Source organism: Schistocerca nitens, chromosome 1, assembly GCF_023898315.1.
Source record: "Schistocerca nitens isolate TAMUIC-IGC-003100 chromosome 1, iqSchNite1.1, whole genome shotgun sequence".
NCBI lineage: Eukaryota > Metazoa > Arthropoda > Insecta > Orthoptera > Acrididae > Schistocerca > Schistocerca nitens.
Window position 1 is genome coordinate 1,005,759,140 of NC_064614.1, and position 13,683 is coordinate 1,005,772,822.

The 13,683-nt window shown below is 42.7% G+C and overlaps 1 protein-coding gene across 1 annotated transcript in view; it reads left to right on the forward strand.

The window, feature by feature from the left end:
• Positions 1-4,539: 4,539 nt before the first annotated feature.
• Positions 4,540-13,683, forward strand: part of LOC126219283 (glucose dehydrogenase [FAD, quinone]-like) — a 103,555-nt gene continuing 94,411 nt past the window's right edge. The window contains exon 1 of the mRNA XM_049942144.1: positions 4,540-4,581. Coding sequence (XP_049798101.1) covers positions 4,540-4,581 — 42 coding nt within the window. The remainder of the gene's footprint in view (positions 4,582-13,683) is intronic.

The following is a 13,683-nucleotide window of genomic DNA, read 5'->3' on the forward strand; positions in this document are numbered from 1 at the left end:
TGCCTATCCGCTGCAGATCTTCCTGCATTTCGCTACAATTTTCTAATGCTGCAACTTCTGTGTATACTACAGCATCATCCGCGAAAAGCCGCATGGAACTTCCGACACTATCTACTAGGTCATTTATATATATTGTGAAAAGCAATGGTCCCATAACACTCCCCTATGGCACGCCAGAGGTTACTTTAACGTCTGTAGACGTCTCTCCATTGATAACAACATGCTGTGTTCTGTTTGCTAAAAACTCTTCAATCCAGCCACACAGCTGGTCTGATATTCCGTAGGCTCTTACTTTGTTTATCATGCGACAGTGCGGAACTGTATCGAACGCCCTCCGGAAGTCAAGAAAAATAGCATCTACCTGGGAGCCTGTACCTAATATTTTCTGGGTCTCATGAACAAATAAAGCGAGTTGGGTCTCACACGATCGCTGTTTCCGGAATCCATGTTGATTCCTACATAGTAGATTCTGGGTTTCGAAAAACGACATGATACTCGAGCAAAAAACATGTTCTAAAATTCTACAACAGATCGACGTCAGAGATATAGGTCTATAGTTTTGCGCATCTGCTCGACGACCCTTCTTGAAGACTGGGACTATCTGTGCTCTTTTCCAATCATTTGGAACCCTCCGTTCCTCTAGAGACTTGCGGTACACGGCTGTTAGAAGGGGGGCAAGTTCTTTCGCGTACTCTGTGTAGAATCGAATTGGTATCCCGTCAAGTCCAGTGGACTTTCCTCTGTTGAGTGATTCCAGTTGCTTTTCTATTCCTTGGACACTTATTTCGATGTCAGCCATTTTTTCGTTTGTGCGAAGATATGCCGAAGATCAGCTACAAAGCAACGCTTTGCTCTTTATCAGGAGACGAAAAATGGTGCAAATGGCTCTAAGAACTATGGGACTTAACATCTGAGGTCATCAGTCCCCTAGACTTAGAATAAATGAAACCTAACTAACCTAAGGACTTCACACATAGCCAGGCCCGAGGCAGGATTCGAACCTGCGACCGTAGGAGCAGCGCAGTTCCGGACTGAAGCGCCTAGAACCGCTCGGCCAGAGCGGCCGGCATCAGGAGACGACCACGGAAGGGCATATTGACACTGATTGGAGCGGAGTCATATTTTCTGACTAGAAAATATTTTCTGCCGTTACCAATGCCAATTTCTGGTAAGATATCAATAAATTGATTTTATATAGATAGTTTCGTGAAAGGTTAGGTTAATGTTGTTTAACGTCCCGTCGACAACGAGGTCATTAGAGACGAAGCGCTAGCTCGGGTTAGGGAAGGAATGGGAAGGAAACCGGCCGTGCCCTTTGAAAGGAACCATCCCGGCATTTGCCTGAAACGATTTAGGGAAATCACGGAAAACCTAAATCAGGATGGCTGGAGACGGGATTGAACCGTCGTCCTCCCGAATTCGAGTCCAGTGTCTAACCACTGCGCCACCTCGCTCGGTAGTTTCGTGAAAGTTTATGATCTAGCTCCACATGTTTGTTTCCAATCCCTCTTATGTTTCATGTATCAATTTTCATCCCATTTGTGATACCTAATCGTTTATCCTTGATTTGCCTAGGTTATCTCCAACTCCAAGAAACGAAGATAATAGGTAACGAACTAGATGTTTGTAACATTAATGAAGAAACTGAATAAGATAAATTATGGCAACATCATTTATAAAATAATGAGTGCAGAGAGTATCCCACGTCTGGCCATGCTGTACCAGCCAATAGGAAGAACGGCCGTAGGAACATCCACATTGAGATCTTAGTGAAAAGCGAATGCGGATCAGGCACAACTGCCTAAGTTTTGAAGTGCAGAAGGAGAAGAAGAAGAAGAAGAAGAGGAGGAGGAGGAGGAAGAAGAAGAAGAAGATCGCAAATGAAATGTGTTACGCAAACCTGGCTTTACGTTATTGTTGTGTACAACACTCTTCATAAAATCTGTTTCCCTTATTTTTTAGTTACACCTGTCTCATCTTGCATTTTTGTTAAATAAATGAATTTGTGAGCGGTTTTGTTAACAGGCAAACGCTCCTGATATTACTGGTTTTACCGGATTTTTGATCCAAAATATCTTGTGGAAAGGGAGAGAAGTGACACTTTCCTGTTTTCGTTTGGGGTTAGATCTCGGCACGGTGAGCAGCATGCATGTGGATAACTCTGGGCTTTCTCGACAGAGAGACCTATGTTAATATTCTACAATACATAATGAAGCCTAGCGTTGACCTACTGTCATTTCAAGAAGACATGTATTTCCCACGGGTGTGAATAGCAACCAGCGTAAAAGCCTTTTTTATTGTTTTCAAATATTCGCCCATTCATTTTCTAAAGACTAAAAATTGTCGAAGCAAACCATCCTACTCTCTCATTTCCTGAACGCTAAAACTTGTCGAAGCAACCATCCTGCTCTGTCGTTTGGTATTCTTCTGATGTCCCCGGTATTGTTACTGCATTTTGTTCTGCTCATGATATTCTGAGTGTCTCCTCTGTCGTCTTCATAGCTTCTAGCCACATACATTGACGTGGAGGATTGTGTGTCTAAAGGTGTTCGAATGATATGTTATTGTTTTCATCTACATTGTTCTGTTGTTTGTCCTCTGCATGTACATTACCGTTGCCTGCAGCCAGTTCACTGCTTGATTCTCAGAATTCGTAGACATGTAAATTGCATAAGTAGATTTTGCATTGGAGCTACATATTTTTTCTGATACATTACATTGTTGCAGTGCCCTGACCAGATATGCTTGTTTTGTTATTATTACTATTCTTCTTCGTTAAGCATGAGTTATAATCATAGGACTACTTCTAAAATAGTTGAACAGCTCTGTAAACAAGTTACTTCCTGGATGGTGCAGAATTATCCTGCTAAAACCACTTCATCTATTCGTATCATTGCACATAAGGTCTGAAATAAGGTTATCAATTTATGGTTTTCATTCCAGGAAAGTCGTTCCATGTCGAAAAATGGTTCAAATTGCTCTGAGCACTATGGGACTCAACATCTGTGGTCATAAGTCCCCTAGAACTTAGAACTACTTAAACCTAACTAACCTAAGGACATCACACACATCCATGCCCGAGGCAGGATTCGAACCTGCGACCGTAGCAGCCGCGCGGTTCCTGACTGTGCGCCTAGAACCTCTAGACCACCGCGGCCGGCTCCATGTCGAAAATGCAACTCATCTTTTACGTCGCGATTTAGCTTTCAAGCCACAACTGAGGCTATAAGAGAGACACGTATAATGTAGATCTTCGCTAGCTCTGAAAAAAGACTGCTTTGGCTCGCGTTTCCAGTTTTGATGAAGGCCATATTTGTATTAGTTTTGTTTCAGAGTTACAGGCATCCAGATCAACAAGGAAATCTTATTTATTTTATTTATGAACTGCCACATCTCTATAGTAACTGAGAATTTTATGGAGCAGTGTGGGTAATATCTTGCTAATTCTTGTCGATATAGGCTCTTGTAGCTTACAGATACCATATGTTTTGTTACAATATACTTCCGGCTTATAGTTTCTTTACAGAAGAAGGTAGGAGATGAGGTACTGGCAGAAGTAAGGCTGTGAGGACGGGGCGTGAATCGTGCTTGGGTAGCTCAGATGGTAGAGCACTTGCCCGCGAAAGGCAAAGGTCCCGAGTTCGAGTCTTGGTCCAGCACACAGTCTTGTTTTAACATCAGGCCGATGCCTGAGTCGGGATATGCCGTCATCCATCGCCCCACGGACGTTGGCCCGTAGGAGCAGTATTGTGCTGTGAGGGACATTCAACTGGGCTTTCATGGGAACTGTGGTAGTAATCGAAGGCACAAAGACAGTTTTGGTCTACGTGAACATTATAGCAGACTACGTGCACCCCTGCATGCTTTGTGTCTTCCTGACCGCGGTGGAATTTACGAGCAGGATATCTCTCCAAGTACATGTGCAGAACTTTACTACAGTGGTTTGAGGAGCATATAGTGAGGTCACGTTCATGTCTTGGCCACCAAATTTGCCTGACCTCTAACAGATGGAAAACAGCTGGGACAATACGGAGTGCCAACTCCGTGCCCACAAACCACCGGTGTTTAATTTACGAGCAGTGAATGCCTTTTGCGAAGACATCTGGTTCTATGGTGCTACATACCTACCAAGCATTTGTCAAATCCACACCACACAGAATCGCTGCTGTACTGCGTTCCAAGGGCGGATCAACACGATATTAAGCAGCTGGCCATGGTGGCGTCATGCTTGTAAAGCATTAAAACCTACTGCAGGACGTGCTCCGACTGCAGTCGCAGTGAAAAGAATATGATGCTTTAGGGATCTGTAAAATTAACGGTATAAAATAATGTAAGTGGAGTAACACTTTTATAGCTCAGACTTCGAGGTGGTCTAGACTCTCTGACAGTATCATTTATGTTGTGACCACAATACTTCGCACCGTGTTTAGACGCCATTGTAAGAGCTCGTAGACACCCAATAATTCATTTACCACTGCAGCTCAGAGACACCGCCCCTACAGAGAACCTCTGAAATTTTTAAATGCAGCACGGATTGCGATGGTGGTGGTGGTGGTGGTGGTGGTGGTGGTGGTGGTGGTCGTAGGTTTCTATGGGACCAAACTGTTGAAGTCATTGGTCCCTAGGCTTACACAGTTTAATCTAAGTGAAACTAATTTACTCGAAGGACAACATACACACACCCATGCCCGAGGGAGGACTCGAATCTCCGACGGGAAGAGCCACACGAACCCTGGCAAGGCGCCCAAGACAGCACGGCTACCCGCGCGGCTGCATTGCGGTGTTGAATCTTAGAATATTGCTCACCCTGGAGTATCTCGTTTATATTAAAATATTCGAATGTTCTATTCTGCCATTAATTAGACAGACGTGAAAAATATTTTCAGTTCAATACTGAGTCTATCGCACTCATGACGACTGATGTTTTAACAGTAGTTGTACTGCTTCATACAAGGTATCTGTGTAGGTAAAACTGTGTGACAGTTCAGCAGTTTTGCCACTTTCTTTCTTTACGACTAAAGCCGGATGTTCATTTTTTAATTTTTTACTCAGGCAAAAAGACTTTATTTCCACACGCTCTTAATATAAAATTTAAGAAAGAGGATTCTGAAAATTGTATTTTATTAACAAAATAATGGGATAAATACATGTTTTCTGTGGACATTAACTGAATGATTCATTAGAATCTTTTTACTATCGTACTCTATACAATGCAATCACATGAGTATTTCACATTGCCATAACCGGTTTCGACATGCCTGTTATTACACTATATGAAATACTCGTTTGATTGTTTCGAAAAAAGCTTAAGAAATAAAATAATCACCATCGAGTGTACCAATTACATAATGAAACGGACAATCACTGATTAAAAGTTCTTTACCTTTCAAAACGAACAGCACAGTTGCGCCAATTGCTCGAAGAATTGACTTCACTCCATTTCAGTTTCTCTGAGAAAGTACGAAACTGAAATAGATTCGAGAACGAAATTTTCAGCGTAGTGTGCGCTGTTATGAGGCTTCCTGGCAGATTAAAACTACGTGCTGGACCGGAACTCTAACTCGAGACCTTTGTCCTTCGGGTGGTGCTCTACCATCTCAGCTAACCATGCACGACCACGAGCTGTCCTCACAGCTTTCTTCCGGCAGTGCTAGTTCTGCAAGGGCTGCAGGAGAACTGTGAAATTTGGAAGGCTGGAGACGAGGTACTGGCGGAATTAAAGCGGAAATTGATTATTTGGCTTTTCTTTCATAAAAAACCATAAAGTTCTTTTTTCATGAACTGCACAGGAAAGCAAGTCTTTAACTTCCATAAAATATCTATTTTATTCAACACCTGCAATAAAATTCGCATCTTTTGATGTTAAGAAAATTGATTGTAACGATATTTGAGTATAATTAAAAACCCCTGGACACTTTTTCTGCTTTATTTCACAAACGAACTGTCCATTTGCTTTAGCAACATTTCATTCTCTAATTAAGATAATATGCTTGTTGCAAATCTTCATTTCAGAAACACACACCTACACAGCATAATTAAGCTGGCCCTAGCGCTGACGTTTTAGGCAACACACTACATTACAATTGGCCTTCAAGAACCAAGTCAGAGATTTTCATATTCTCTCGTTCGATATGCACCAACAATGAATCATATAGAAAAAATTAATGCTACCTTTTTGTAGGAAATTTAATGTACTCGTAGTTAAATTTTGTACAGTGATAAGTTTTCACTGGAGGCCACGATTTTCGAGTTATTAAAGAAAAACAAACGAAGCTGACCTTCAAACGCACGTCCACCCTCACATTGATCACTCACGAATCGCGATTTCTTGTACGTTGTTTGTGGCACTACTTCTGCCTGTATAACATTTTTCGACTACACGAACTATACCCAATATTCGACTTCTTTGTTCACTATTCATCGAGCTATATCATCACTAGCATAGTTGGCTATTTCGTTAAAATTACTAAATTAAACGTTCCCCTGAGGGTAATGAAAGAAAATGACTTTTGTAAACGTTACGATAAAAGTAATTACTTTGACAGCTCGGTCAAGATTCAATTCCTGCAAGCACATTAGTTCCGTAGTCCGAGATACAATCATGTATTTTGCGCCGTTCAAACTCATAGTGACGTTGTTGTTGTTGTTGTCTTCAGTCCTGAGACTGGTTTGATGCAGCCCTCCTTGCTACTCTATCCTGTACAAGCTTCTTCATCTCCCAGTACTGACTGCAACCTACAATCTTCTGAATCTGCTAAGTGTATTCATCTTTTGGTCTCTCTCTACGATTCTTACACTCCACGTTGCTCTCCAACGCTAAATTTGTGATCGCTTGATGCCTCAGAACATGTTCTACCAACCGGTCCCTTCTTCTTGTCAGGTTGTGCCAGAAACTCCTCTTCTCCCCAGTTCTATTCAATACCTCCTCGTTAGTTATGTGATCTACCCATCTAATCTTCAGCATTCTTCTGTAGCACCACATTTCGAAAGCTTCTATTCTTTTCTTGTCCAAACTATTTATCGTCCACGTTTCACTTCCATACATGGCTACACTCCATACAAATACTTTCAGAAACGATTTCCTGACACTTAAATCTATACTCGATGTTAACAAATTTCTCTTCTTCAGAAACGCTTTCCTTGCCATTGCCAGTCTACATTTTATATCCTCTCTACTTCGACCATCATCAGTTATTTTGCTCCCCAAATAGCAAAACTCCTTTACTACTTTAAGTGTGTCATTTACTAATCTAATTCCCACAGCATCACCTGACTTAACTCTACCACATTCCATTATCCTTGTTTTGCTTTTGTTAATGTTCATCTTATATCCTCCTTTCAAGACACTGTCCATTCCGTTCAACTGCTCTTCCAAGTCCTTTGCTATCTCTGACAGAATTACAATGTCCTCGGCGAACTTCAAAGTTTTTATTTCTTCTCCATCGATTTTATTACCTACTCCAAATTTTTCTTTTGTTTCCTTTACTGTTTGCTCAATATACAGATTGAATAACATCGGGGAGAGGCTACAACCCTGTCTCACTCCTTTCCCAACCACTGCTTCCCTTTCATGCCCCTCGACTCTTATAACTGCCATCTGGTTTCTGTACAAATTGTAAATACCCTTTCACTCCCTGTATTTTACCCCTGCCACCTTTAGAATTTGAATGAGAGTATTCCAGTCAACACTGTAAAAGCTTTCTCTAAGTCTACAAATGCTAGAAACGTAGGTTTGCTTTCCTTAATCTTTCTTCTAAGATAAGTCGTAAGGTCAGTTAAACTTTACAGAAACGTCAGTTCTACAACCTGTAAGCGCTCTACTAAGCCGGTGGCGTAAGAAGACCAGTCAATGAGGACCAAAAAAGGTCGAATGCGGGAAATAATTCGTGCAGTCGCAAATTTTTTTTACCGAGGTAGGAGGGAATGGCATGAACGAATACTAGAAATCCTCACCTGAGGGGGCTAAAGGTGAGAGTGAGGGTGCGTTCGAAGTTCAAAAAAATGGTTCAAATGGCTCTGAGCACTATGGGACTTAACATCTGTGGTCATCAGTCCCCTAGAACTTAGAACTACTTAAACCTAACTAACCTAAGGACATCACACACATCCATGCCCGAAGCAGGATTCGAACCTGCGACCGTAGCAGTCGCGCGGTTCCTGACTGCGCGCCTAGAACCGCTAGACCACCGCGGCCGGCCGTTCGAAGTTCAGTTTTGTACCTTATTCTTGAATAACTCGAAAACTACGGCCTCTAGCGAAAACGTATCACGGTTCGAAATTTAACTACATTAAAATTCCTATAAAAAAGATTCTATTCATTTTTTCTGAAGAACTAATAGTTCTTCAAAATACAAAATACAAAAATTTTGCATGTGATTTTTGACGGCCAGACTTAACATTGCGGGTTGCATAAAACGACAGTGGTAGGGGAAGCTGAACCACTTTGTGTTCAGGGTGTTAGGGGTAAAGTGCAGATATTTTTATTGGTGACTGAGGACAGTGCACTGAACAATATTTCATCAATATATACTTCATTTTCAGACTAATAATTATAGCTATTAGGTGTAGGGTGTTTGTAGGTTGGTCCATACCTTCAAGCACATGTGGCAAGAATAAACCATTAATGTTTATTTTCCTCTGGGCAGTAGGGCAGGTATTGAAGTATGGGCATGCGGAGGCAAAATGGTTGGTTTATACTGACAGGCGTAGTCCACTTAGTGGTGCAGTTACGACTCTGTAGAAAACATCAGGTAGTAAATTATGTGGCGTGTTGCCGGGAAGATTGTTAGACGCAGAGAAAAAACAAGTAACACTGAAGTCGGTACATATTACAGTACCAATGATTAAAATTCTGCTATTATGCACGTAACATCCTGTATATGTGATAGAAAACATAAGAGTGATTTATTGTGCGAGTGATGCTATGTGCGTGTAATTTGATTTCAACAGCTGTTATAAACACTGTATACAATTCCATTCCGCATCGCTTTGTGTGTAAAGAATGACTGCCGTTGGTGTGAGGGTAGGTCAGCTTAGGAATTTTACATTAGCTGTTTGCCTTCAGTTGTCTTGACCTGGCTTGGTCTGGCTGACCTCTCTAAACAGTTTAGCCCTAAGCTTCGAATCGGACACACAGACGTCCATCCCTGGAAACGAAGGCGGGGGTGCACAACGTCTACATCGAAGATGTGAATCGATGGGAGCGGAGTCGTAGTAGAAGGAACTTTCCCACGTTCAAACACACGTGCCAGACAAACGCGAAACGAACACAATGTGTTGGGAATTCGTTGAAGCATGAAGAAATTGGCACAAAGGAGAGTTAGTGCAAACCACGAGTTTGTAATGCCACACTCCGCTAGCTGGAGAACGTACATCCGAAAAACTGTGCAGAGACAGCCACGGCAAAGAAGAGCTACTGCAAGAGAACACTTCACAGGAGAGTTCTGGTTTGTTGGGTTGTTGTAGGACTCGAGATAGCTCATTATTCGCTGTTCCTTTGATATGGTAGCGTTGCCAATGTCCGTCACTGCTGCCTCGTCCACGCTCTGCAATTGAAAACGTTGAGTGTCTTCCCATCCGGTGAAACGACACCTGATAGCGCAATCACACACGGACTGCACTGTGTCACCACTGCTGTTGAGTCGCCAGCCGCCACCTGCTCTTGCTCGACTCGCGCTTCTTCACTTCAGGAAGCAGTAACCTTTTTCTTTAACTACGCCTTGTGCTTCTGTAGAACAGAGCTTGTTACTTCACGTAATACGCGTCTCTTCTTGCTCTGGTAGTGCGTCCTGGGAGATTCTTTCTCTATGAGCAGCCAGAGAATATGTGTTTTTATCAGCCAGTCACTCCGTAGTATAGATTCTGTCATGTGTTTGTGGCAATCTGTAATGGTTAAACACGTTTTATTATCAAAATACACCACTGGCCATTAAAATTGCTACACCAAGAAGGAATGCAGGTGATAAACGGGTATTCATTGTATAAATATATTATACTAGAACTGACATGTGATTACATTTTCACGCAATATGGGTGCATAGACCCTGAGAAATCAGTACCCAGAACAACCACCTCTGGCCGTAATAACGGCCTTGATACGACTGGGCATTGAGTTAAACAGAGCTTGGATGGCGTGTACAGTTATAGCTGCCCATGAAGCTTCAACACGATACCACAGTTCATCAAGAGTAGTGACTGGCGTCTTGTGACGAGACACTTGCTCGGCCACCATTGACCAGACGCTTTCAGTTGGTGAGAGATCTGGAGGATGTGCTCGCCATGGCAGCAGTAGAACATTTTATGTATCCAGAAAGGTCCGTAGAGGACCTGCAACATGCGGTCGTGCATTATCCTGCTGAAATGTAGGGTTTCGCAGAACCTGGATTCATCCGAAAAAATCACGTTTTGCCACTCGTGCACCTAGGTTCGTCGTTGTGTACACCATCGCAGTCGCTCCTGTCTGTGATGCAGCGTCAAGGGTAACCCCAGCCATGGTCTCTGAGCTGATAGTCCATGCTGCTGCAAACGTCGTCGAACTGTTCGTGCAGATCGTTGTTGTCTTGCAAACGTCCCCATCTGTTGACTCAGGGATCGAGACATGGCTGCACGTTCCGTTACAGCCATGCGCATAAGATGCCTGTCATCTCGACTGCTAGTGATACGATGCCGTTGGGATCCAGCATGGCGTTCCGCATTACCCTCCTGAACCCACGGATTCCATATTCTGCTGACAATCATTGGATCTCGACCAACCCTAGCAGCAATGTCGCGATACGATAAACCGCAATCGCGATAGGCTACAATCCGACCTTTATCAAAGCCGGAAACGTGATGGTACGCATTTCTCCTCCTTACAAGAGGCATCAAAAGAACGTTTCATCAGCCAACGCCGGTCAACTGCTGTTTGTGTATGAGAAATCGGTTGGAAACTTTCCTCATGTCAGCACGTTGTAGGTGTCGCCACCGACGCCAACCTTGTGTGAATGCTCTGAAAAGCTAATCATTAGCATATCACAGCATATTCTTCCTGTCGGTTAAATTTCGCGTCTGTAGCACGTCATCTTCATAGTGTAGCAATTTTAATGGCCAGTAGTGTATGTTTCGTTGCCAGGTTCCCCGTATTTCTCATTCACATTTTTGTCATGGTTCTTTCAGGATTGTATGTCGACTACAGTACGTTTTAAATGGCTTGTAGTAACTAGTCTGTCTCCAAACTCAGTGAATTAATTGAAACATTTGGCATGAACTAACCACTCACAAATAAAGTATTCTATGGTTTGTAACGGAACGGAACACATATTTAAGGAGGCAAGTGCGATATAAGGTGCCGTGGTTACGCACAGGAGTAGTATGGGTGCTGATGCAGAAAAGGAAAGTAGTGAGCAGAGGTAGGCATATGCCGAAAAATATTCGGGAAGCCACGTGAAGTCTTTGTACGTGTCACCCACCGACGAACCGTTCATCGCCCCGAGCTGGGAGCCGACGATCAGGCCAACCTTGCACGCCTAAAAAATACCAAAATCCGCCAAAACCCAAGGCAGCGAATCATACCGCTGCATTTAAATTGTGTATGTGCTGTGTAATATTAAAAGTGCTTACTAAATTCAAGACAAACAGGCAAAGATAGTCTGTCTCCTAGCAGGCCATCTGGAAATATTGTTTGTTTATTTGTTAGTTTTTTTTATTTGACCTCCAGAGTTTGTACGCCGTTTAGCTATCGAGAACACATGTTTATATAAAATACATAATTCTACTGAAAAGATACGTAAATAAGGATTTACAGAATTGAATGCTCAAGCCGTCAATATTTTCTCTACCATAACTGTTTAACATATAAAATGATAAGCAAACTAAACATTTATGTTGTCATCTAACACTACTTCTTAAATTTAATTATTAGTTATACATATAAACGAATAGATGAGTCCTACAGATTTTTCCCTACACGCTTAAGAAAATTGACAGTCTGTTTAGACAGACGATTGTATTTAGAAACCAAAAGAGAAGACACTGTTTGAGGAAAGTGGTAATTGATTCTCATTATAGTCTTCAGAAATTCCTATCGTTGAATGTCAAATGTGGAACACGATAAGAAGATGTGGTTTACATTAACTTCTGACGCGGAATCGCAAGGGAATCATAAATGTTGATACTGAACAGATGAACAGGAAACGAAGCATGGTTAATGAATGTCGAATGAATGTCTAATGATGGCGGAAATCGTAAATCTGTATAAATGTGTCATCGTAAACCAGGGCCTTGCAGGAATTTGAGGTTATAATGTCGCACAGTATCCACCTTTAGATTATTGACACTCATTCCACATCCCTTGCCATCGCTGTTTTCCTTGGTTCTTGACTTCACACAAGTAGTCTGTCCAAGTTATTTTCAAATCGAGAACAGTTCCTCAAGATTGAGCTTACTTCGCTAGGACGTCAGATTCCTTATTATAGCGGATACCAGCGTGGGAATGCACGCACAGCAGAGTAATTGTCTACTCTCTCCGTTTATAGTGAAAATATTCCAGTACCACATTCAAAATATAGCGGTTGGTTGTTCCACCCATTAGTAGTGGGACAAAGCACTACAGCACCACAGCACTACTGTGTCCTCTAGTGGCATCGATATGAACTAAGTCAGTTGGGCTATGGACTCAGTGGCGAATACAGTTGGTGGTGGTGCTGCCTCTAATTGTTTAAATAAAGGTTGGTGTATGATTTCGACGATTAGCCTGCGATCAACAACGATCTTAAAACGGACGTCCTACGACGTCCGCCCCGAGCAGATGCAACGAACGAAAGCGAACAAAATGAAACTGTGGTCTGCGCATTAGACTGTCAATCCTAAGTGCCCGGGTTCGATTCCCGGCTGGGTCGGAGATTTTTCTCCGCTCAGGGACTGGGTGTTGTGTTGTCCTAATCATCATCTTTTCATCCCTATCGACGCGCAAGTCGCCGAAGTGGCGTCAAATCGAAAGACTGGCACCAGGCGAATGGCCTACCCGACGGGAAGCCCTAGTCACACGACATTTCATTTCATTTTGACGGTTTACAACTAGCAAGAGTGTGTGTAGAGCTTTATATATGAGTTACGTAGAATTTTGCCTGTCTGTATGCTTTGGGGCATGTCAGAGCGTGTGTTCTGTGATACATGTACTCCATCCCTAAATAAATTGCTCCCAAATAAATAAAGTACAGTCCTTCCTCTCTCCACCCGCCTAATGTGGGCTGAGTCCTCTTACCACCCGCCCCTAGGAAGAGGTGGCGGTCTGGTGACTTAGGTTAGTGGAGGATTTTTCCCTGTGATTTTCTTTGCTTAGTAGAGATAAGAGTGGTGTGGTGCATTATCCTGTTGGAATTACAACTTCCCATCATTTTTCATGGGGAGTGGGTTAGGTTAGAGAAGGTAGCCCAATTGGTCTGTTTTCCCGCCATTTTTGTAGTGTGATGCATTATCCTGCTGGAATTTGAATTTCCCGCCAATTTTTTTTGAAGGGTTAGGTTAGTGGGGGTAGCCCAATTGCCCTATCTTCCCACTAAAATTTAAATCCGCCATCTTGCATGATGTCATGCGCTGTTGCCACGTCTACAGGCCGCCATCTTGGATGACGTCATCGCCGACATCTTGGATACATCTGGCAACAATGGAATGTGGGGCAGAAACCTATTTGTCCCACTACTCCCA